Source organism: Styela clava, chromosome 12 (genome assembly GCF_964204865.1).
Source record: "Styela clava chromosome 12, kaStyClav1.hap1.2, whole genome shotgun sequence".
Taxonomy (NCBI): Eukaryota; Metazoa; Chordata; class Ascidiacea; order Stolidobranchia; family Styelidae; genus Styela; species Styela clava.
In genome coordinates this window covers 18494791-18519909 of record NC_135261.1, presented here as the reverse complement: position 1 = coordinate 18519909, position 25119 = coordinate 18494791, and the positions used below count along the sequence as shown (strand labels likewise).

General features: G+C 35.8%; 3 protein-coding genes and 2 long non-coding RNA genes across 5 annotated transcripts; 1 reads left to right on the top strand and 4 right to left on the bottom strand.

Moving 5' to 3' along the window:
- Positions 1–1007: 1007 nt before the first annotated feature.
- Positions 1008–3154, bottom strand: LOC144430756 (uncharacterized). The gene is made up of 3 exons (XR_013479704.1): positions 3060–3154; positions 2457–2528; positions 1008–2368 (listed from the first exon to the last, which is right to left on the bottom strand). It is a non-coding gene; the product is annotated as an uncharacterized LOC144430756 (long non-coding RNA).
- Positions 3155–9453: 6299 nt separating this feature from the next.
- Positions 9454–11527, top strand: LOC120329396 (uncharacterized). The gene is made up of 2 exons (XM_078118435.1): positions 9454–10047; positions 10391–11527. The coding sequence occupies exons 1-2, from the start codon at positions 10025–10027 to the stop codon at positions 11226–11228; spliced, it is 861 nt and encodes a 286-aa protein (XP_077974561.1). The 5' UTR covers positions 9454–10024; the 3' UTR covers positions 11229–11527.
- A 604-nt stretch (positions 11528–12131) lies between these two features.
- LOC120329350 (neurochondrin-like) lies at positions 12132–14280 on the bottom strand. Its single transcript, XM_039395952.2, has 2 exons — positions 12542–14280; positions 12132–12463 (listed from the first exon to the last, which is right to left on the bottom strand). Exons 1-2 carry the CDS (start codon positions 14269–14271, stop codon positions 12235–12237), a joined length of 1959 nt encoding a protein of 652 aa, XP_039251886.2. The 5' UTR covers positions 14272–14280; the 3' UTR covers positions 12132–12234.
- LOC120329383 (proteasome assembly chaperone 2-like) lies at positions 14280–15778 on the bottom strand. Its single transcript, XM_039395991.2, has one exon. The coding sequence runs from the start codon at positions 15678–15680 to the stop codon at positions 14904–14906; it is 777 nt and encodes a 258-aa protein (XP_039251925.2). The 5' UTR covers positions 15681–15778; the 3' UTR covers positions 14280–14903.
- Positions 15779–20882: 5104 nt separating this feature from the next.
- On the bottom strand, positions 20883–22831 carry LOC120329941 (uncharacterized). The gene is made up of 3 exons (XR_005567787.2): positions 22314–22831; positions 21748–21831; positions 20883–21452 (listed from the first exon to the last, which is right to left on the bottom strand). It is a non-coding gene; the product is annotated as an uncharacterized LOC120329941 (long non-coding RNA).
- Positions 22832–25119: the final 2288 nt, after the last annotated feature.

Sequence of the window (25119 nt, the reverse complement as noted above, 5' to 3'; positions counted from 1 at the left end):
ATTTATGGAGTACTCTAATTATATTTATTGGAATCACATTGTCACTGATATGTCGCCAGACTTCTGATATCTCCCCTTCTGCTATAGGTGTCCTGTGAATAAATAATAGGAAATTGAGATTAGACGAATAGTTGAAAGTTTTGATTTATGTCGGCTTAATTTCTTGATTGATATGCCTCTTGTGCTGCAGGAGTCTCACAATGCTTAGACAGGTTTGTCTACAACTTTCACATCTGAAGAAAGACAGGAGATTTATTGTTTTTCGTTAAGAATAAATAAAGCAGTCTATATGATTTAGAATGGAAAAGCTAACAAATCCAATATCTCATGTTTTATGTAAAAAATATTTTACTGAATTTGGTATATAAACCAACTAATAAAAGGGTTTAGTCAGAAAATTACAAGCATTCGTGGCTCCAAATACTTGAGAGATCAGACTATACAATATTGACCGGTATGAGTGAAATGTTAGGAGAACTTGTTAACACTTTGATTCAATACGCAAATAAAAGTGAATGCGCAATAGTATGTTACAATAAGCAGCAATCAACAATGAGTATATATTCTCACTGATTAAAAAAATCTAACTGGAGGTGCATGAACTATTTGAAACTATAAGGGGTAAGTAAATATGTAATTTCGGCAAATGGGCAACTACGTACCGTACTGAATTAATAACTTCGTAGTATTTGACAAAGGCTGGCTTTCCCACATGTACTTAACAGTGCGATGCCCGGGTGTGATATACAACAATAGTATTTACCTTACCTTTTTCCGATTTCTTTTTACCTTAACTTTCCAAAATATCATTAAAATCGACAACAACTGTCAAAGCAGGCACGAACACCATTCGTGCTATGTCTTGAAAGCAGCACACATCCGCTCGTTTTCGTCTCGTCAAGTATGTGCATTGGAGCGTGGTATCGAATACGATCTTCGGACAAAAATACCGGAGTTGCGCATCATGTTGTTTAATGTCATTGGTTACAGTATTTATTATAAAAAATCATAAAATTCCATGTACAACCATCAAAATCATTTTTGAACAAGCTTTGGATAAGGAAAAAATAATACATACACTAAAAATGACTTAATCTAAATATATGAACCTAAAATTAACAAAAATACTACAGTATATACTCAATGTTTTTTTAATTACATTTGTTCTGACGTTTGGCATCTTTTTTGTGTCACCAGCATACTAAGGCCAGGCTGAAATGATTATAGTACCAACTCTAACTAACGAGGTCACATGATCATGGGTTAATCTGGATCTTTGCGAATGTTTAATTAATTCCAGTAATGCAAAAAAGTTACTCATTTCATGTATAGATCAGTAAAAAAACAAATGACAGATTTTTTCGACAAGACATTTCGCACCACATTGCGTGGCATAGGATTGCTTGAATTATTATTGATATTGATTTTTAGTAACTAAGTCGTTGTATAATTATATTAATATACAAACACATGGAAATTTTCTGTTCGAAGTTGGTCTTCGAATTTGTCATATTGACTGCTGAGCTTATTGTGTTTTTTCATTGTATTGATGGAAATATGACAAATTAAACAATGTGCTTCAGAATTTTGTGAAATGCAGAAATATTGCAACTCCCATTTTCTTCGAAAATGCCACCTTCTTCATGTACTTTGCGTTTAATTTAATCACTCAAGTGTTTTATTCAAGTATTCTTTGGCTAGCTTGTTGTGTATTCTTAATTGGGTCAAAATGGGGACAAAAAAAAATTAATATTCCAAAACTACTTTCAGTAAATTGTTTTCTGTGTGAATAATCAATTTCACTTTTAAAGGTTTGAAAAATATATTACATTTAGATAAAAAAAAAACTTCCAAAATACTATTACAATTATTGTTAAGCGTTCTAGGGCCGCACTGGAAGTTCTCTGGGGCCACGAGTTTGACATCCCTGGTCTAGATTGAAGTTGTCCAAAATATATATATAAACAGTATTTTATCATGAATGATGATTATACCCCTTCCGGAATTTCTTCTATAATACTACCAAAAGTTGATGAACCAAATATAACACTGGTGCAGTGAGTTACCCGTAATCCTCATTTTCCAAAGCTGTTTTAAGTATGTCTGGCGTGTTTTGTGCCTTTTTACAAAGAAGACCGCCTATGCAATCCTACGCTTTGGAATTTTTAGTTATTTTCCTCAAGCCCTGCAGGATGTGGGGGCCATACACAAATCTACCGGATGGTCGAATCTCGAATGTCTTTGCATGCTTCCATAGGTTGTTTTCTATTGCAAACATTCATGGAGTACTCTAATTATATTTCTTGGAATCACACTGTCACTGATATGTCGCCAGATTTCTGATATCTCCCCTTCTGGTATAGTTGTCCTGTGAATAAATAATGGGAAATTGAGATTAGGCGAATAGTTGAAAGTTTTGCTTTATGTCGGCTTAATTTCTTGATTGATATACTTACTATTTTTGCTATTGCCTCTTGTGCTGCAGGAGTCTCACAATGCTTAGACGGGTTGGTCCACAACTTTCACATCTAAAGAAAGAGAGGAGATTTATTAATTTTCGTTAAGAATAAATAAAGCAGTCTATATGATTTAGAATGGAAAAGCTAATAAATCCAATATCTCATGTTTTATGTAAAAAATGTTTTACTGAATTTGGTATATAAACCAGCTAATAAAAGGGTTTAGTCAGAAAATTACAAGCATTGGTGGCTCCAAATACTTGAGAGATCAGACTATACAATATAGACCGGTATGAGTGAAATGTTAGGTGAACTTGTCAACACTTTGATTCAATACGCAAATAAAAGTGAATGTGCAATAGTATGTTACAATGGACAGCAATCAGCAATGAGTATATATCCTCACTGATTAAAAAAATCTAAACGGAGGTGCATGAACTATTTGAAACCATAAGGGGTAAGTAAATATGCAATTTCGGCACATGGGCAACTACGTACCGTACTGTAATAACTTCGTAGTATTTGACAAAGGCTGGCTTTCCACATGTACTTAACAGTGCGATGCCCGGGTGTGATATACAACAATAGTATTTATCTTACCTTTTTCCGATTTCTTTTTACCTCAACTTTCCAAAATATCATTAAAATCGACAACAACTGTCAAAGCAGGCGCGAACACTATTCGTGCTATGCCTTGAAAGCAGCACACATCCGCTCGTTTTCGTCTCGCCAAGTATGTGCATTGGAGCGTGCTATCGGATACGATCTTCGGCCCAAAATGCCGGAGTTGCGCATCATGTTGTTTAATGTCATTGGTCTGTCTATGTTTCGTCAAAGAACTGGGCAGGCCGTTAATATTCCGAATCTCGAGATTTCTACACGGTGGCCGTCATACGATGCCATGTGTTATCAAATCTTCTGAGTGTTCCCCATTTATCCGAAGCATCGTCAGACGTGTTCAAATCTTGGGCCAGTGTTCACTGCCCACGTGAATGTGACGGTGATATTTGACTCCAATCGACCGTTTTTCTGTTTCATTCATTTTAATATTTTGTGACCGGTCCCCGAGCTCATTTTTAATGATGTTGCTGGCCCGCTGGTTAGAAGGTTGGGAACCACTGAAGTAAACAGTTACGTACAAAATCGTCACACGAACTTACAGTCGATATACATACAGGCACATTGTTCTCATTAAAATAATTAAATAGAATATACCGATTTTTGAAATTGCTTTACCTTTTTCGTTAGGGGGTCGCGAGGAGGCTAGCCTATATGTAATCTATGATTTTTTCGAAAACTGGGGTAACGGAAAAAAAAGTATTATTTAAAAATTCAAGGTCGAAGTAATAATCTGCGATATAAATATCGTCGCGCTAATAACCGAATTGCGTAAGTCATTTTTGCCGGTTTTGATTTTTTTTATAAAATAGGTATTTATATAATGCTGCGCACCTGTCTGTTAACTCAGATTTTATTTTAAGAATTCCAAAACCCATAAAAATTGAGATTTTGTATGGCATGCAAATTTGTTCAATTGTTTCGTCATAATGAATTATCACTGTTAACGCAGAACTATTGTGACGTCACAAAGGCAAAATAACCTCGGCTAAGGATTTTCGAGTTTTTGCATCTCAGATTCTAGTTTAACGCTTATAAATTTGAATTTATACTACAGTATAGGAAGGTGTGCATTTGTGATATTCACTGTCTGCGTCCAATTCACCTTGGTTGGCTACTATATAAGGGTACATTCTGTTTTATTCTTTATATTTAATCTTAGTCTTATTTCGATGGGTGTGCAGAGCGTGTTATAATGATGAAATATATATTTTTAAACATAAAAAATAATGTAATTGAAACAGATTAGCTATTTTGGGGATTAGACATCGTAGATACTAAGAATTACATTCGTTTTTGGACTGGTGCATATACTGTAGTCAAGTTGCAAAAATGCGTATGTCCCCAAGTCATAGACACATTTCTGCCTAAGTCACAGTGCGCTATTATGACGTCATATGACTGCGACATACAAATTAACTTAAATCCGGCTACGATCAAAAAATTGAACTATGGCAAATTATTGACTCTCAATGGCATAGCAATATCATTAGGAAGTTTTTTACGTTTTTCCCAAAACTGCTAAAAATGGCTTACGCGATTCGGTTATTAGCGTGACGATATATATACGAGTATATCGTCGTCTAAAAAGTGAACTTGCGACAGCGTTTTAATGTAACTTGTGGCGATAAACGGAATAACGTTGTCATATAGTATTTTTGTATCATATTTACTCGACTCAATCTGTGTAGTTGCGATACTTCTAGTGCAGAATGTGGATCCAAAAATGGATTTCACGTTAAACTGGATAAGTTTCATAACTACATGTGCTCTTTTTTGATATTTATGTGGGTAATTAAATAACTTGTGTCTAGAGTTTTTTTTTACTAGTTACTCCATAATTCAGTAACAATACTAATTTATATACGAAAATCAGTGCCGGATTTACCATTAGGCAGGGTAGGCTGCGGACCCCGACATTGAATTTTGAATCATTTATAATTTTTAAATTGGCCTAGATTAAGACCGGTTTAAAATTTTATAACACTGATTTTTGTTTAATTTTTAATCAGGTTAATATTTCTTGTCCCAAATATTTATCGAATTGAATACGATCGAATAAATGAATTTGCTAAATTTGAAAAACCTTACCCTTCTAACCTAGAAAACTTATTCAAATTGATTGAACCGAAAATAAGGCCTACCACGAAAATAAGACCTAGCCTCAATTTGATTCCGTATTTCTCTACTTTTGTTTTTGATAAATGAAAATATAAGACATCCCCCGAAAATAAACCCTAGTATTATTTTTCGGAAGAATATTGAAAAAGACCCAGTCTTATTTTTGGGGAAACACGGTATATACTGATTTAAGCATGTATCGTATCTTGAATACGCACACTCACTTGCTGGATGGATATCAAGATCAAGTTCATGCTTCCGAAAACAAATAACCAACCAATCCCATACCCGACATGGAATGGTAACCCAATGACACTAATTGGGTATCCGGACGAGAGGCCGTGGTTCGTCATATGGTTAAGCCGTCTTATCGGCTTCCCTCTCACCCGGGATAAATATGTAAATCTTATCTTATCCAATATCCAGTCGCGTACAAATTAGTAATGTGTTTTCAACATGTCCATTCAGTTGATATAACTAGAAGAAGAAAAAAAATAACAACATGACAACAACAACAACAACTTCATCACAGAACAGATCCACAAACGTTACATTTCGTGTCCGATAACAAAATTCCTTTATATTCGCCCAGTACCTTTTTAATGAAGCAAAATATCGCTGTACTGAACCTTCTTCTTTTCGTAAATTTTACGTTTCCCCCAAACATCGATTTCTTTGTTTATTTTTGTAACAATTACAACCCAGCAATAAGTTAACAATGACGTAACAATTGGTATTTATTCCGTCGCTCAAACACTTTTTTCGCTCAGACAGATATTCAAGCGTGGTTGTAAACATTGCCTCTTTCGGTAGTTTTGCGTATTATTCGTCAGTATTTAGGTATGTTTCCAAAAAATAGTTGTAAATCAAATAACTTACTTGTCATTATGTTTTTCGGAGACTTTTGGTTTAATTACAGTAATGAAAAAATGATACCGCAAACTCCGCGATAAACAAGCATAAAATAAGCTATCAGTACCTATAAGCGGTACGTGGTTTATTGTTCTAAATAGAAATGAAAGTTTTGAACATGTGAGCTAGTTTGTAATAGTTAACTCCCCAAAACACTCAGCGTTGAAAATTTTGCAATGATAAAGTATAGGGAGAATCTTTCAGGGGTCAAAGATCGGGGAAACGTCCACAGAACCATAGTTAACTTAATATAGTTCGCTCACGTCTTTTCGTCCTTGTTTATTCATGTTACACAGTTCTCTCGCTACGCTTGGATGATGCGTCATGGTATTCTCTCTACGCGATTTCTCGGCTATCTGGCTGTAGCCAATGTCTAAGGAGGATGTAGGTTATCGGACTAATATGATATCGGTATATATTGTTTAAATGTCTTGTGCCTTTGAGACAAAAAACGATTGCTTCTGAGAGCAAAATTCATATAATAACATCTTGAGACAAATTAATTTCTGTTACCCAATTTTAATTTTCAGTTATCATCACAACTTTATTAATTTATCGTCGACTAAAATAGCACCCGACACTCGACCAGGCGTGAATCGCGCTTGGGCGATATGAACGGATTCATCAGCGTCTCGAAATCCAAGATATATGTAATTTATTAGGAGCACAAGATAAATGTGACAAAGCGCATTGTTTTGCGGTGTAACTTCGTATTTTCGGAAACCAGGTGTCATGAAAAGTAAAATTCGATCTAACTTAATCGCAAATAATGTTTTATCATCTAACTTCGGTAGTCACTCGGTACTCATCTTTTTCCGGGAAAACTCGAAATGTCATTCAATATAAAATAAAGAATGTTTAAACGTAAATATATACTACTACGGTTTAACTACTCCGAAAAATTGAGATTATTGCACTCGAAAAAGCGCCTGTAAGATTGCAGTCGGCACCAATGATAATAAATAATACGGTGCAATAACGCCGTCTTCGCGTTCTGAATATTCAAGCTGGGATTACTGTGTTTGATATCTGCCGCAAACGCGTTTGCGGGCTCTTTGCGAGAAAACACAAGTACTGTATAATCACGCGAAACAGATTTCGTCGCGAGAGAATAACGCTCGTCCCTGATTAATAAATAAGAAATCCGTAATACAAAAATTGACGCACGGAGCCGAAAACCGAGTCCTAGGGATTCAAATCCTCCGGATTTGGTACTCCATATCGCCCATCCCTACTTGGGAACATCTGAATTTTTACTTTTGTGCTATAATCCCAGTATAAATCTTTAATTACCATCCAATAAATGCAATCACAGAACAGCAAAAATACTCTGCCCCTACTCCACTTTGATACTTCATAGTACCGACGCAGAGATGATTGGCGGCCATGGCGGATGCCACGACCACCTACTTTATTCTAATGCCTCAGTATATCTTTTCAGTTATTTCAACTAACAAAACCATTCCAAATACGCAAATAAATTCAAACGGAAATCCTTTTCCGTAAGCTTCAAAATATCACCTATGCGTAGCGAACCGGCCGTGAGCGAACTATATTCAGTAAACTATGACAGAACATTGCCTAGAATTGTGGGTAACAGCCTGACAGGTAATGAAATTCAGACTGTTGTTGACGTTTTCGGCTCATTCCGTCATGCTGATTTCATTAGATGAATATCTAGAGTTATCCAAGCAGTTACCGACACAGCATTTACTTCTCTAGCTTATGCCTAACCATTTTGACTCTTGATGAAAGTGAATGGTACGGTACACGGTACTCGAAATAACTGGTTAACTAATCCCATACCCGACCTGGACTGGTAACCGGACGAGAGGGCTGACGGACAACTCGACTACACGGACAACTCACCAGAGACAACTCAACTACCTAGAGGCCTGGTGAGTTGTCCGTCTTTTGGCATTTTCTACGGCGGTGTTTTAGGTCTATAGAAATGCGTTTTTGATATTTTTAGTGCTCAAATGTTGAGAAAAATTCATAAATATGCTCTAGAAAGCATTTTTATTTGTATAAGTAGGTTATTTTGATCATGTTGTATGAATACAAATACAGTCTACAGACGAAATTGGAGTAACGTTAGCGAAGTTAGACTGTTGCCTTTTAGGACTGTGTTCGTTTAATTTTTTGAACTTTATTAGTATTGAATGTTTTGAATGAGAACCTTTAAATATATTAAAATCTTTATACTTCACAGTAACACTTAAAAATTTATGCATGTAAGCTCAGTAGTCTATGGTTGCAATAGTCTAAACTCGCCTACGGCAGTCGCCCGACAGGCCGTCAACTCACCAGTCGAGCAAACGCTCTGCGACATGACGTCATCGATGCTCGAGGTGAAGACAACTCGACTACCGAGCAACGAGAGGCAGACAACTCACCAGTCGAGCAATCGCTCTGCAATATCGATGCTCGGGGAGAAGACATTGCTTTGCAAAACGCAGACTCAAGAGTTGCATAGCATTTACTTAGTGCCGACTGATATTAGTTGTAAGCCAAGTCACCACGGCAAAGTGACGTCATCGATGCTCGAGGTGAAGACAACTCGACTACCGAGCAACGAGAGGCAGACAACTCACCAGTCGAGCAATCGCTCTGCGATATCGATGCTCGAGGAGAAGACATTGCTTTGCAAAACGCAGACTCAAGAGCATATTTATGTATTTTTCTCAACATTTGAGCACTAAAAATATCAAAAACGCATTTCTATAGACCTAAAACACCACCGTAGAAAATGCCAAAAGACGGACAACTCACCAGGCCTCTAGGTAGTCGAGTTGTCTCTGGTGAGTTGTCCGTGTAGTCGAGTTGTCCGCCTCCCGACGAGAGGCCGTGGTTTGCCATATGATTAAGCCGTCCTAACGGGTTTCCTCTCCCCCGGGATAAATATGTAAATCCTAGCCTATGCTACAGTGGTGGGTGGACGCTGGTGCGGCACGTTTCCGTACAGCGTACGGTACCGGTACCGGTACTGTAGCAATCAAAAGTAATAATAGGATAGGATTTACATATTTATCCCGGGGAGAGGAAAGCCGATAAGACGGCTTATCCATATGGCGAACCATGGCCTCTCGTCCGGTTACCATTCCAAGTCGGGTATGGGATTAGTTTTACTGTATTGTTTGTTTTCGGAAGCATGGACTTGGTGGTGGAGGAAGCCCGGAGCCGTAACCGACCAGCGGTTACGTGAACCACCCAACGACGGCGAGGAGTCCAGCAATCCTCTCGCACATAACCATCCCTGCATGGGATTCGAACCTGCGAACCCACGCAGAGTAATTAGAGGTGCGGTGGCGAGCGTATTCCTAACGCTTAGCCCGTTGAGCCACACCGCCGCGCCTAGACAATAACAAAAAGGCCTCGCGTTTCATGAAATAGAAAGGGGCCCATTTATGATTTATAGCTGATTTACGCTAGTTGGTATTCGGACTGGATTTTGGCATATTCGTGGAAGCCGAAAGTGCGTGTTTTCTGTAATCAGTCAGTTTGTGATGTTAGAACGTGTTAGCGCTGTTTATTTGCAGCTGTCCAATTCCAGCTTTCCCACCTAATACAGTAATACTGTCAGATATAAGGGTGACTGATGAGTAATCACAAATTTCCCGCTATGCAAAATGGATTTTCCTCGCATGCATTTTCGAGAGGCACTAAAGTCAGGACGTGCACCTGCCACAGGATCGAGTCTGGGGCATAAGTTGCACGGCGTGCGCCTGCAGTGGTAGGAATATGGAAGCCTATAATAAATATGTCTGTGCGGGGTACATTTTCTGACCTTGTTCTCAAGCGATTCCTAATGAAAATAAATTTGTTCGATTGAATTATAAATATTGACCATGTATCATAATATTAATATGTTTTAAACTACTATATTTGCCTATAACAAATGAAATGGAAATTGAATGATGGATACATGTTCATGCAGGTAATGAAATAGCTTGTATCTTTATTGTTGATTTGCTTCTGTCAGACCGAATATATTGATGACAAATTTGGCATTAGGTGATTCCAATTATAATCAGCTTGACGATACCTCTTGAGGAAGTATTTTTCTATCCACAGTATTTAACTCTTGTTAACTAGTTCGGTATCCAATTTGGCAATCCTCATAAAATTATTAATTTGGTGTGGTAAAAGCATTTGTTCATTTTTTTTATTTGTTTTTATATATTTCTTTTTACTGAGTAATTTAATTGATTTTAAGTCTTGCTTTTTTCTTCTAGGAAAATGTAATACAAGCATTATAGTTTTAATATTATTTTTTCAAGGTATTGGAGAAAATTTGAAAGGACAATGCAACCTTTGACTGAACCAAGCGTGGAACAAAATGGCACGTTGCGCAAATTTCAATCAAAATCAGTTCGTGGTTTGAGCATAGCCGTGATTGTTCTGGGCATTCTGTCGTTTGGTGTTGGTGCAGCCATCCTCACTTTTGCCCTTCTCCAAACATGCTATTGGAATGATTACCAGAGACGATGTGACTATGAAAGCACATATCAATCAGCTGGAATTTGGTCTGGACTTGCTTATATCGCCAGTGGAGTGATTGGATTGTTTTCATCAAGGCGTAAAACAACATGTTTTATAGTTACCTTGATGATCATGTCAGTTGTAACCGCCTGGATTGCCACCTGCAGCATTATGATAAGTGTCATGTCACAAACTGATTCAGACCGGACCGGACCAGATAAATACTCATATCCGTGGACTTTACGCATTTTGGATGGCTGCATCACTCTGCTGTCTTTCATAGTATTCATTATCTCATGGGTGAAATTTGGATTTGCCTGTCACGCTGTTTGCTGCAATGGAAAGGAAGCATATCCCAAGATAAAGCAATATGTTAATAAAGGTTACCAACCACTACAAAGTCAACCTGTGATGTATGCCAATAGTTCTGGCCCGTCTTCGACACCTGCTGTCGGAATGCAGTTTTCTACTCCACCCGTGCCACAACCAATGGAACCAATCTACTTGGTTCAAGGTCGTCAGGTAATTGGAGTGCTTCCCCAAAATATTGGTTCTGTAAACCAATCACAAATGCCTGGAGGAGCAACTAATGATGTCGATAGTAAACCCACCTTTCAAGACCCCCAGCATGTGTAGGCATGTCACTCATCTACTGCTTTTTGCTGAATTTATTTACTTATACACAAATGTATTAATAAGTAAGGTACAAATATTGACAAAAGAAACAGCCACCTTTGCCTAAAGTTCATATAGATTGTATATAACTTCTAAAATGCAATAAGTTTCTTCTTCTACGATAGTTTTTCTTTATCTGTGTGTCTACGTACCAGATTAGTCTTTAAAAACGTTACATTACTGTCTTGTACCATAATGCATATCTTGTCTTCATCATATCCGTTATACACAACTTAAAAATATATAAATTCATGAAGATATATTGCATTATTATCTGTGTCTTACTGAAAAATGTAGTGGAGCCGTCTATTTAATGGCCAAAAAACAATAGCTGCTTATTATAAAGTTGGGGCATTGCACAAGTATGGTGAAACCCTATTTTGCTGTCCCTTTCCAAATTAATATGAAGGCCGTTGAAATTTCTAAAAGCAGTCGCTTTCAGCTGTTGAGCTTTTGATATCTGGTTCCTGTAGAGCATTACTCATCCAATGAATCCGAGATTCAGCAAACGCCTAAAACTATGTAGTCCCCAAGACTGCATAATGACATAGCGCACTCGGCCCCTGAGTTATGAGATACATGGATTTGAACAATGAAACCAAAAAATCTGATCCGTGAGCCTCTTATTATAATGGGCCAATTCAACCACTCTCGCTTCTGAAAGGTTATGATTATATTTACTAAATGTATCAATAAAACAAGTATTAAGTTTGCCCCTGGAGGTACAATTTCAAAATCGTCAAATAGTTGTATTATTGTTAGGTATATTAGTGCATATAAGTAAGTCATGGATGAACTTTAGGAGGGGTGCTGTGTTTCGTTGTTTTATCAGCTTTTGTTACCCAAAATGAATATGATCAGTGATTTTCTGAGTGTTATACATGCAAGACCGCAAAGCCGCCTGTGTGAACTGGAATGAACTCCAAAACAGTCGGTAGATACCAAAGTATGACAATTTATTAAGAACCTATTGTACAAATGTGTTCAGTTTCAAAACTTCTAAAAGATTGAAAAAGATATTTGTTAGTTCTTCATCTTTCCCAGCAGATGCAGCATCAAATAAGTTGCGTAAGAACACTCTATGTTCACATCCAATCAATTTCTTTTTGACTTCAGGTGTACTGGCAATATAGGATGTGATTTCTTCCGCACAGAGTTTCCACAAAGGGCAAATTTCTTGCCAAGATTCTTGGTAACTGTAAACAGAGTTTCAACATGAGACAATCATTCAAATGAATATGTTATAATTATAAATGCAATGAAATATTACTTACTTGGGACTGACTTTTGGGTGACCATCAGTTGGAGATACCTCATATGCATCAAAAAGAAACTTGAATATTTTACATAAAATGTCATCAGATATGGAGCATGATGATTTGTTCAATAAAATTGACGAGAGTGGGTATACGTACCCAAATGTTTGAATTGACAATGGCTTTTGTACTAATATTGTCATTATAGAAAATATTTTACTCAAGTCGTTGTGATAGTCTTGACATTCAACATTAGTCATTGTAGAACAAACACTTATTAGGCTTTGTAACACAATATGAAAAGTAACTAAATTATCCATTTTTCCTGGGTAGTGTAATTTTTTCTCAATTAAATCAATAACGCAGATGAGGGATTGCAAAATACCATTTTTAATTATAGTGTCATGGGTGCTCATAGCACTTGCTGCTTGCATCACTGCAGGCAAGGTGCATTCTAGCAATAACAAGTTTTCATGCTTTACGATATATTTCAAAACCTGCTTCAGTATTGGAAGTGTTTCATTGCCTTGAGCTGAAGTTACATTGTTCTCAATGTTAAGCCATGACCCTAGAAAGCGAATACAAATAGGAAGTAATAAATTCAATAATTCTGTATCTGGGATGCCTGTTTCATCATCAACTGAATAAGATGAAATAAAAATAGACACACTGTTGGCTAAATCAGCCAATGCTGGTTGAGTGAGTCGAATTTGCTCAAAAGATAGAATATCATCCTTCTCACTATCATTTTGTTCAAACTTGGCAACTGCTGAGCAAAATGCTTCCGATATGAAGAAGCAAGACATGATGACCGATAGATTTTCAGAAAAGTTTGACTCTATGTCATTAGAAATGTTTCTTAAAAACAGTCCAATCTCAATGCATGACAGTCTTGTCACGATAACAATAAAATTTGTCTTTTTCGAATTCATTGTGAACCAAGAAATACCAAACAAGCGAAAAATTTCACTGGCAAGTTGTATCGGTGACTTCCTTTGCTCGGTGTTAAGTTTACTACACAAAACATCTTCAAGGCCACACATGATGTCCGTTATGGCTTCATGATATCCAAGCAAATGTTCGCTAGAATATGCAGTTAAAATTTGGAACAGGTGAGTGCAAATAGTGAATTTTTTATTTGTTTGGTCTATCTTGAAAACATTTGCAAGTGATTTGAACCATTTTTGAAACTGTTTGTTTTGCCAAAGATGGGGTTGCTTTGATAACAGCATAGAAATAAAGTGATGGCTTTTGTCAGACTGCTTTTCACATAGACACAATGTATTAAAAGCATCACTTTCAATGATCTCAGAGATGCAGTCATCAAAATATGTAAGAGCAATGAGACAATCCATACAATCTTCAATTACAGATTCATATTTCTCTTCGTTGGAAAACAATTTAACAACTTTAAGAAGATGTGGTACAATAGCTTCCAGGCCTTCATCTCTAAAAAACTCAACATCAGCACAAAATGACCACAAAATTGACATCCCGATCGAAACAAAACTAAATTTGTTTTCTTCTGTTGTTTGTGAGCATGCAGTCTTGACAAGACGCAATGGAAATTGAATTCCAATAGCTTTTAACAATTCCTTTCTGTTTTCTGGCAAAATAGATCCTCCTCTCGTTAATTTTGACACAACAAGCAAGGCAGCAAATCTCTCATTATCAGACTTTGCTTTTTCAACCATAGATAATATTCCTAAAAACTTCTCATTAGAGATTTCAATTATATCTTCTGACATGATTATACTCTAAAAATGTAGCAACAATAAGAATATGTAACTTGATTAAATATGAAATGCAAATCAAATTTCTTATTTTTTTAGGCCATGATAAAAGACATTCTAATACAAATTGCAATCATTAGAAAGTTGCAAAAACTTAATTCTAAATGTTTGACAAACTTCTTCATGACACAGACAATAGTTTTAACATTGGCAGCGAACCAAAATAACAGATACAGTCCAAGGAATTCATATTTTATAGCAAAATCCGATTGTATTTCTATTATAACCACAAGTATTGATATGATTGTGAATTGACAATGGGACTTAATTAAACTTGGTTTGAATTGATTGTATTAAAAATATGGCTTCTAAGTTTTGTTTACTCTTGACATATTTCCAGGTATTTTTTCAATATTACGAACAAGAAAATAAAGTATACTATTGTATCTAGCTATTGAGCATTCAAGTTCAAATAGCCTATTAGACATTATGATTTGGTCATTATTATTTCATACTACTATAACATTTTTTCTATTTGATTACATGCATCTAAGACTGAAAGAATGTTAAAAGTAACAATTTACAGCATTTTCAATAAGCTGGAATGAAGTGACATTTCTGCATTTAGAACATAAAAACGGACAATTTCAGAATATTGACAAAGGTTGTCTTGCACCATATAGATGCTTCCAAGATGCTGGGAAAGACCAAACAGTTTTCCCATTGTCTTCACTAATTTTCCTATAATTTTTCCATGAATTTAATGCATTAGCTAATAAGACAGCCTCTGGTATATTGTCTCCTTCCGAGCAAAATATCATCAAAATTACTGAAAAGAAATTTGGTTCAGAAGTCACACATTCGTCATGGAAATTTTTCGCAAATCCTCCACCAGGAAAAAAATAGTTTTTGTCACCAGAATCCATTAATCGTTTCTGAAGTTCTAAGAATTTTTTATCTGTCAATTCTCTCTTGTTTTTCTTGTCATCTGGATGAACCAAAAAACGCACAGGTGAATTTCGTATTTCATTATCTGTTCTTTCGTATGCATGACAACTTGTCAGCAAAATAACTTCAGAAAATCCTTTGGAATTTATCCATGATACAAAATCTGTAGAATATTGTTTCTGCTTTCCTGCAACAAGTGGAGCTCGCTGCTGTGAAACTGCCAACTTCTTGCTGTCGTCAATAAATAGTTCAAGAGTCAATGTGAGTGAATTATCCGAGTCGTCTTTGCAGAAGGCATTAGATCCGACCACTGGAAGAACACATGAAGTTCGTAAATATCCCACTTTATTTAGTTCCAAGGTGTTAATCAGAAGATCACATGCAAGTTGGCCCACATTTCCCACTGAAACTGCTGGTACTACCAGTGTGTAATTCTCAAAATTTATTTCCTCGTTTAATAAAGCGAAGAATTCCATCTAGGCCCGGCCTAATATACTTAATTTTCGCTGCTTTAATTAGCGCAAACAAAACGCGCGTGAAACGTGAACTTATGAAGGAGCATGTTAGGTAAATCCCCTAAATTTATTTGCTCACATGCGGCGCTAAATTCCTAAAAATATTCTGGACATTCCAGGGATATTCGCAGAGCATATGACGGGCCATTCGCCGTATGCCTATATTTTTAAACATTTCGGCTTCAAAAAAAAATATCCAAAAAAAGTAAAGTAAAAAAGTAGGATAAAAGTAATGTACGAGGATTCCAGAAATTGTGTCATTAGTAATAACTTGTTTTTATTTGTCAAAAAATTTCGTCAAAGAACAAGAAAATCCAATGTCTTCGAAATTATTTTTTTAGTTGTTTTTATTTTGCCTTGAAGTTGTTGCTGCCATGATTAGCGGAAACACTAGAATTAATGGAATTAAGTACAAAAATTATTTTTTTAATTGTTTTTATTGTGCGCTGAAGTTGTTGCTACCATGATTAGCGAAAACACTAGAAACAATGGAATTACGTACAAAAGCCACTATTCAAATTGACAATGTTAGCAGATGATGGTACTGTGTTCATGGAAAAGATGTCAAAAAAGTTTAAATGCTCTGTTCGAAACGTTATCAAAATTTGGAACAATATCTGGACGCTAATTGATGTCAATTGGTAGCGTAAGTATCCTAAAACTTTGCGTTTTGAAAGATGAGAAACCTAACTTTGCATGTCAAAATTTGTATAGTGAAATTTTCGCTAACCAACCACTACTACAAAATAGGGAAATAGTTTATAGAAGAAAGCCTTTTTATTCAATCATAGTATAATGAAGGTGTTGAATTGTTCCGATAGTCGTTGAACATAGTTAATGATAACGATTGGCTTGTTTTGATTTGCGTGAACACTATGGCAGGGCATCGGAATACACCGAATACTATAAAAGGATGTATCACACATGAATGGCTGCAAAATTTTCATAATTTTGATATAGATTCTTTTATAACTGAACGAAGAAATATAACGAAAAACAATTTATTTCACCAATAAAAGTCAAAAGAGTAGACGACTTATTTAAATGAACATTCCATTAATAATTGGAATAAATATTGTACCAATGTTTATTTTTGTACTATATTGAGACAAACCCAAGTTTTTCAACAATATACTATTTTGTAGGGCATTCGTCCTGAATATTTTATATAGCTTTAATTTAGTAGATTCGAACAGTGCATCCGTTGAGAACATCAATCACATTTTCTTTGAATGTGATTACTCATCAATATTCCGGCAGCAATAGAACCAGTAGGCGTTTCTGAAAACCGGTATTAATTTCTCGTTCACCAAGATGAAGTGTTTTTACTTTTTAGGCTATTGTAGGCCTACAAATTTCTTTGGCCAGATTTGTAGTTGTGTCGTGCTTGCCCGTCGATTGGACACGTTAGTGGACATAACGATCGTTTCAATATTATGTTGTTGTTGTTTTATCCTTGTTCTTTGACACGTTGGACACCTAGTGAAAAACCTAAAAAGTCCCCTTTCTCTTTGATTACTTGATCAATTGCTCCGAAATTTTCAGTTGGTAAAGATAAAATTTTTCTTTAGAAGGCTATTACTTTCATTTATTTCAAACGTGCCCATATATTTAAGCATAGCGCTCTTTTGACACTATCAGAGATATTGAAAGACAACTGGCATTGAAAATAGCGAAAATACTCAAATATAACAAAAAATGGTGATCTGCCCGACAACTCGGGTGCGGAGGTAGATGTTTTTGATGCATAAGAGTAAGCACTCTCATGACGTCAAGCAAAAATACTGAAGGCATCGGCTCACATTTTATACGGATATAGTGACTTTAGGTACAGGTTGCCATACCGTCCGGAAAATTCCGGACATGTCCGGAATTTAGGGTTAAATTTTGTCTCCGGGAAAAATTTAAAAAATGCTCAAATGTCCGGAATCCGGAATTTTACGGCATCTGCAATCCTACTGTGCACACTGCTAATAAGGAACATTTTTATTTCGTACCGTGCGCCTAATTTTTACTACGAGGTCATGAAAATAGTCATGCACTGTCCGGAATTTTGCTTTTTCAAATATGGTGACCCTAGTCTAGTATTCCAGACGAAATGCCTTGTCCAGAACTAAGCAAACTAAAATATTTGACTTTTGAATCGTCTAGATCAGGGGTGGGCAACTTCTCTAGTCGGCGGGCCAGATGTGAAAAAATAAAGCCCTCAGCGGACCGGATTATTACAAAAAATACTTCGATATCCAATTTTTGTTAAATGCTCGACACTCTCTGTCAACTTCACGTTTCTTGGGATAATCCATGGTTAATAAAACTTAATATAAAATCTAATTTCTAAAATCTTTTTATATTTAGGTTTCAAATATAACTGATAACAGTAGTGGGGAATGTTTACGACGCTTTCTGCTCTGACCTTATATTGCTTGTTTAACAAGTGTGCTAACGCAATTGTTTGTTCACTAAGGCAATTGTTTATTTCACCAGCTCGCACTGACAGTGCGGTGAGAGTAGAGCGATCGGCAACTTTCACGAATGATGCGTCGGACCACATTACAGAGTGTTGTACAGTCAGCAGGCTGGTCAAAAACTCTCCGTAAATTGCCCACCCCTGGTCTAGATTTTGTAGTCAAAGTTTGACCCGTGACTCGATAATAATTAGAGACTCAGGGTCTTCTGCTTAACACTTCAACTATACATTTTTTTATTATATATATATATATATATATATATAACTCTATTACGGTAGTTAAACGGACCTGCCGTAATTGCAGTACTTAAGCGGACGTCGTTCCTGTGTCCGTATCAATGTTTTTAAATACGTGCTTGGAGAGCGCGAGAGCCGTTGACAACTAGGGAGAAAAAGAGTCAACATAATCCTCTCGAAAACAGATATAAAATTTTTGTCCGCTTAATTCGTCCACTTAATTCAGACCACCAAATGTTTTAGCCTATTTCGGCACTAAGCCGGACCCCTCTTATATGTCGCTCTGGATGTCTACATAAATGATGTTGCTTTTATTTTAATACGCATTTCAAAGCGTATGACCTCGCTTCAATTTCCGATGGATTCGAACGATTTAGCAATATTTATCACAAAAAATAGCATTTCTTTTTCAATGTTCCGTCTTTCGTGCATGGGAGATGCACTGTGTTTGGTTTTGGAAATATTCTTCGATATCAAAAAATACTCAAAATGCAACGTGAAGGTATACAAATCGAAACAAATTGATCCAAACGTGTTATATATTTGAAACTGAGAAATACACAGAGCATATCACAAATGTTCGCCTATTCCAACCCTATGGTGTAACATATGGATTAAACAGATGCTATGTTGTGAGTGTCAAGATATCAATACCAAGTCAAAATTATGACATTCCAATAATATTGATAAACATTACACAAAATATATCTCAAATGTCAACTTATCCGACCACCTAAGGGTGGCATACAACAATTGAAAAAAAAATTCTTAAATCATATTGAGAAACATCTCACAAAATATATCTCAAATGTCCACCTATCCGGCCACCTAAGTGTGGCGTACAAGAATTGAAATGAAAATTCTGAAATCATATTGAGAAACATTACACAAAGTATATCTCAAATGTCCACCTATTCGGCCACCTAAGTGTGGCGTACAAGAATTGAAATGAAAATTCTGAAATCATATTGAGGAACATTACACAAAGTATATCTCAAATGTCCACCTATCCGGCCACCTAAGTGTGGCATTGAACATTAAAATGAAAATTCTTAAATCGTATTGAGAAACGTCATACAAAATATATCTCAAATGTCCACCTATCCGGCCACCTAAGTGTGGCATTAAACATTAAAATGAAAATTCTGAAATCATATTGAGAAACATTACACAAAGTATATCTCAAATGTCCACCTATCCGACCACCTAAGTGTGGCATAAAACAATCAAAATGAAAACTCTTGAAATCTTATTGAGAAACATTACACAAAGTATATCTCAAATGTCCACCTATCCGGCCACCTAAGTGTGGCATGAAACATTAAAATGAAAATTCCGAAATCGTAATGAGAAACATTACACAATGTATATCTCAAATGTCCACCTATCCGGCCACCTAATTGTGGCTTTCAAGAATTAAAATGAAAATTCTGAAATCATATTGAGAAACATTACAAAAAATATATCTCAAATGTCCACCTATCGGGCCACCTAAGTGTGGCATACAAGAATTGAAATGAAAATTCTGAAATCATATTGAGAAACATTACACAAAGTATATCTCAAATGTCCACCTATCCGACCACCTAAGTGTGGCATAAAACAATCACAATGAAAACTCTGAAATCATATTGAGAAACATTACACAAAATATATATCTCAAATGTCCACCTATCCGACCACCTAAGTGTGGCATACAAGAATTGAAATGAAAATTCTGAAATCATATTGAGAAACATTACACAAAGTATATCTCAAATGTCCACCTATCTGACCACCTAAGTGTGGCATAAAACAATCACAATGAAAACTCGGAAATCATATTGAGAAACATTACACAAAGTATATCTCAAATGTCCACCTATCGGACCACCTAAGTGGGGCATACAAAAATTGAAATGAAAATTCTGAAATAATATTGAGAAACATTACACAAAATATATATCTCAAATGTCCGAATATCCGACCACCTAAGTGTGGCATACAACTATTGAAACAAAATTCTGGAATCGTATTGAGAAATCTTACACAAAATATATCTCACACACTTAAGTGTGTGAAATTTACCTGAAATACGAAATTTCGAATACTAATCATATTTTGATGTTGTGGAAAATTGCTCAAAATTTATCTCTAATGTTCACCTATCTGATAACTTGAGAGTGACAAATATTATAAAACAAAATTTTGAAACCATATTGAAAAACAAAACAGAAAATAAATCGCAAATCGTAACTTACTCAGCTACGTAAGTGTGTCATGTAAATGCAAAATGATATTTTGGAATGGCAATAATATTGAGAAGCATTCAAAAAAAATTTCAAGCATCCGACCATTTCAGAGGGTATATAATTAAAACACGAAATTCTGAATAAAATATCGAGAAACATTATACACAACATATCTCAAATGTTCAATTAAGTGACTTTTCAGTGGGGCCTATAAACGCTAAACGAAATTTTGCCATGTCAATTAAAATGAAAAGCATCACACCAATTATAACTCAAATGTCTACCTATCAGGGCGCCTAATTATAGCAGTGATTGATTATACAGTCAACTATACAAGCGATCAAAATGAAATTATTGAACCTCAATATCAATTTAGAATCTTTGCACAATTTATTTAAAATTTTTGCACCAACTCGGAATACAAAAACATGATTGTTATTTTGAATTTATAATTAAATAGTAAAAATGTATGCCAAGTATGTATACGAATGTGGATATGCCCACTAGGTTAAGTTGTTGAGGAGAGACAAGATTATGCTCACTGCCGGTTCATCTTTATGAATTATACAGAGATGTCTTAAAGCTTTACAATAAAATTCTCGCAAGATATACCAATCCGTGCAAATATTTTTCTTTTCGTCGTTTCTTTTCTGGTTCGCGTTTGTTTAAAAGCTTTTTTTTTAATTGATTTACAGCCTTTTTCTTTTCCATATATATGGTTTTATTTGAAATCACTTACATTGCTTATTGAAAGTGATTCTGAAGATGGTGCGGTATAGTCTGTTGACTTATCTGAAACTTTGGTCAAAAATACATGCATAAGTCACAAAACATCATCACAGTGTTTTAGTCCAATTCAGAATTACGCTACTCTTGATTGATCGAACAAACGAAATGTTTGAAATGGATAATTGCATTATTACTCAAATAAACCAGAGTTTCTAAAAGGTGCACTACAATTATTCGTAGATAGCTGCGCTATTTGTGATGGGCTACAAATGATATTATGATTTGGTTTATTACCATTCATTGGTATCAATTTACGATACTGTATTTAATAAAAAAAACAAGCATAGCAAACTCATTTAGTCACCTCCTGGCACAGCTTTCTCCGAATCACTACCCGCATTTCCGTCTGCCAAGTTCTGAAACGTGGGCCATCTCGTTGGAGAGTCACCTAAATGTGAACAAAAAATACAGCCCAGTAAATAACTAGATGAGGATGGTAAAATAACTCAGGGATATGTGCCAAATCACAAAACAAAATTGCTAGCAATGCAATTCTTCAAGACTGTTTTCCGAAGATGAAATATTTTAATCTAATATGGAGCGGTGTATTAGATATTTTTATTTACACCAAACTATACAAACGTCAACCACTCGCTTCTCGTATATCCTTCTTTTTCGACAAAAAATTGAATTCATTGAATTTTCACAATCTTCGTTTGTATTTTCATCTGGATTTGGAATCCTTCTGAATTACACACTCTTACAAACGCAAACCCAGTCGTAGCATTATTTTGATGGTCAGATCAGAACTACGACCAGTAAAAGCATAACAGTATCAGTAGTCTATATTTTGATAATCTGGATTACGTGAAAAATCTCAACACCAAAAATATAGTAACCCTGATATTAAAAATTGTTATGACTAATCACCTTATCCGATGAGTGATGATTTCCAGCAGCATTCCTCGGTGACGTTGAAATCCTTGCTTATTATGACTCGACTTCAACTCACTGGGTAACTGATAACACCTGACACAAAAGACTTGGATCGCTTCTCCAAACACAACTGTTCTATTTTATCTAAATTTCGGCAATCACGCACTCATGAAGATCCCAATCCCCTCACGGCGTCCAGGTTACTTGCGAACAAAACGGCAAACGTGGTAAAGTTCTCGGCGAACCCGACAGTTTCACTATTGCGTCACAAAGCCTCTTTAGTACGGAGTTGTGAATTGAGGTCCTTTTCAGTTTATTGAGCTTATATTGTAAAAAACAGAACGGACGATCTTCATGTTCTGCCTGGTTATTGTATCAAAATTATCAAACCTATTCTCCAAAAATCGTAAAAACATATACCGAAAAATTAAAAGATTTTTGCATAAACAAAATGTCCACTTTATGTACGAAAATTAAACCCGTTGATTATAAACCAGCAGAACCATTGTCCCCTTAAAGTTGGCGAAAATGTGCAGATATTTGAAAAATATTAAAGGAACATATTATTTTTAATACTGTTTTAGGAGAGAAAAAGAGATTTCATCAAAATATCGCAAAACGTTTTAATTACGGAACGTGGAATAATTAAGCGGACAGGAAAATGTCTACCCAATTTTTCCGTCTACATAACTGTCGCTTTTTTAGCGCGGTATGTCTACTTAACTACCGTATTAGATATATATATATATATATATATATATATATATATTGAAAACATGACGCAAAATGGCACTACCATTAGGACATAATTAATTTATGAAAATTAGCAATTTGAATGTCTTTGCAAGAATGCTTACTTTTTTTTATCATTTTAGTTCAAATAGCGATGTTATTCACAAATTGGATTCTTGTTTATGTATTTCGGACATTGCCACGGGGAGCAGCGCGTATGACAGCAGGGATAACAACTATAGAAAAAACTTAATTCCATAAAATAAACGGAACATATTTGAGGATTGAGGGGAGGTATCTAATAAAGTCACTTGGCAAAGTTAAGACTTTTTCATTTTCCTCAGCGTCGTGCAAGAGTGAATTCTTTCCATCCGTCACCATCACGTTGACGACTTCTACAGATCTGTATTGTCGGCAGCACGACATCATGACAAATTGAAAGGTTTCGTCTGTAATTACCCAGTTTGCTTACTGTTGTCGGTAGCACGACACAGTGACAAATTGAAAGGTTTCGTCTGTAATTGCCCAGTTTGCTGACTGTTTGTAGATGTGTTGGATCGGGCGTAACGATAGCTTAGTTCTATTTATCATTAATGTGTAAACAAATTGGTCATATCTGCTGCTCTGTTTTGACACACCTGCTCGTAGGGCATATGCGATTTATTTGTAGATGGGAAGTTTTATTAGTTGTAAATTAGTAGTTCAAATAACAAAACAATGTATTAGGGAGTGGAAGTGGCTTAGAAAAAAGAGATGGCTATGCTGTTTTGTTATTGCAAATGAGTTGTTTTGAGATACTGTTTCATTTTGGTTGTTGTTCATATTGCCCACAAATTAATGACGCGGTCTGTTGTTTCTTGGTTAAGGATAGAATGCCGAATAGCAAATGTATCATCCCCCTTTTCTATATTTTAAAGATGAAATTACTATTGTGAACCCAAGCATCATCCAATATTCTACTAATATTCTTTTCTTGCACTATTTCAGGTATTTTGTTCCTAATTTCAATTGCCCTAAACACAATTTGTTTCAAGCTAATATTTCAATTGCATTACGAAGCTCTGAATATAAATCAAAACATGCGTAATTATGATTATTAACTTTCAGGTGAAAATATTTCGGAAACTACCGAAGGTTATCCGCAAACGCACGAGCAATTAGAAGCAAAATTTCACGCAACATGCCCTGAACAATGCACCTACATGTACGAAAAGACAAGTATAACGGTATTTTATGAACTATGTTTATTAATCATGGGATTACTTACAACGGTATAATAATGGTGTGAGTGTGTGACCACAATGCGTATACCCAAATCTGAATTTACTGTTGATAAAAAATAATCTGCACTTAAATCCAGATTTAGAAAAGGTTTTCAGTTGGTTCCTAGAGCTTATTTTGACTACACATTTATGCAGCACATTGTTATATTGATATTAAATATATCACAATAACAACAATATACTTATTAAGGTCCTGGCGTCTTTCCTGCAGTCTTTTGTATTGGGGTCGGATAAACATATCTTCCAAGTGACATTTCACCTTTAACGAAAAGATTGGCTGTTCAAAAAGTATCTTGAAAACATTTGATCACGCTGTCCGCAGTTAAGGGACTTCGATTTCTGAATCTCGCTGGTACGTCATTTTCATTAATTTTTCTTTTTTGTTATATCACATTCAACAGCTAGCTTGAGGTGCTTGACTCCAATAGTAGATGTAAATTTCGCGACTAATCGTAATACAAACGCAAATGCAACATGTCTAAAATCGTATTATTGCTAGAAACTGGGTTCCTGTAGAAAGGATAGGATATGTATACATATTTATTTCGGGGTTGAGGAAAGCTGATAAGACGACTTAACCATATGGCGAAGCAATGCCCCTGGTCCGGTTACCAATCCATGTCGGGTATGGGATAAATTAGTTATTTGTTTTTGGAGGCTTGGATTTGATGGTGGAGTAAGCCGCAACCGACCAGCGGTAACATGAACCACCCTGCGGCGGCGAGAAGACCAGCAATCCTCTCGCACATAACTCTCCCCGCATGGGATTCGAACCTGCGAACCCA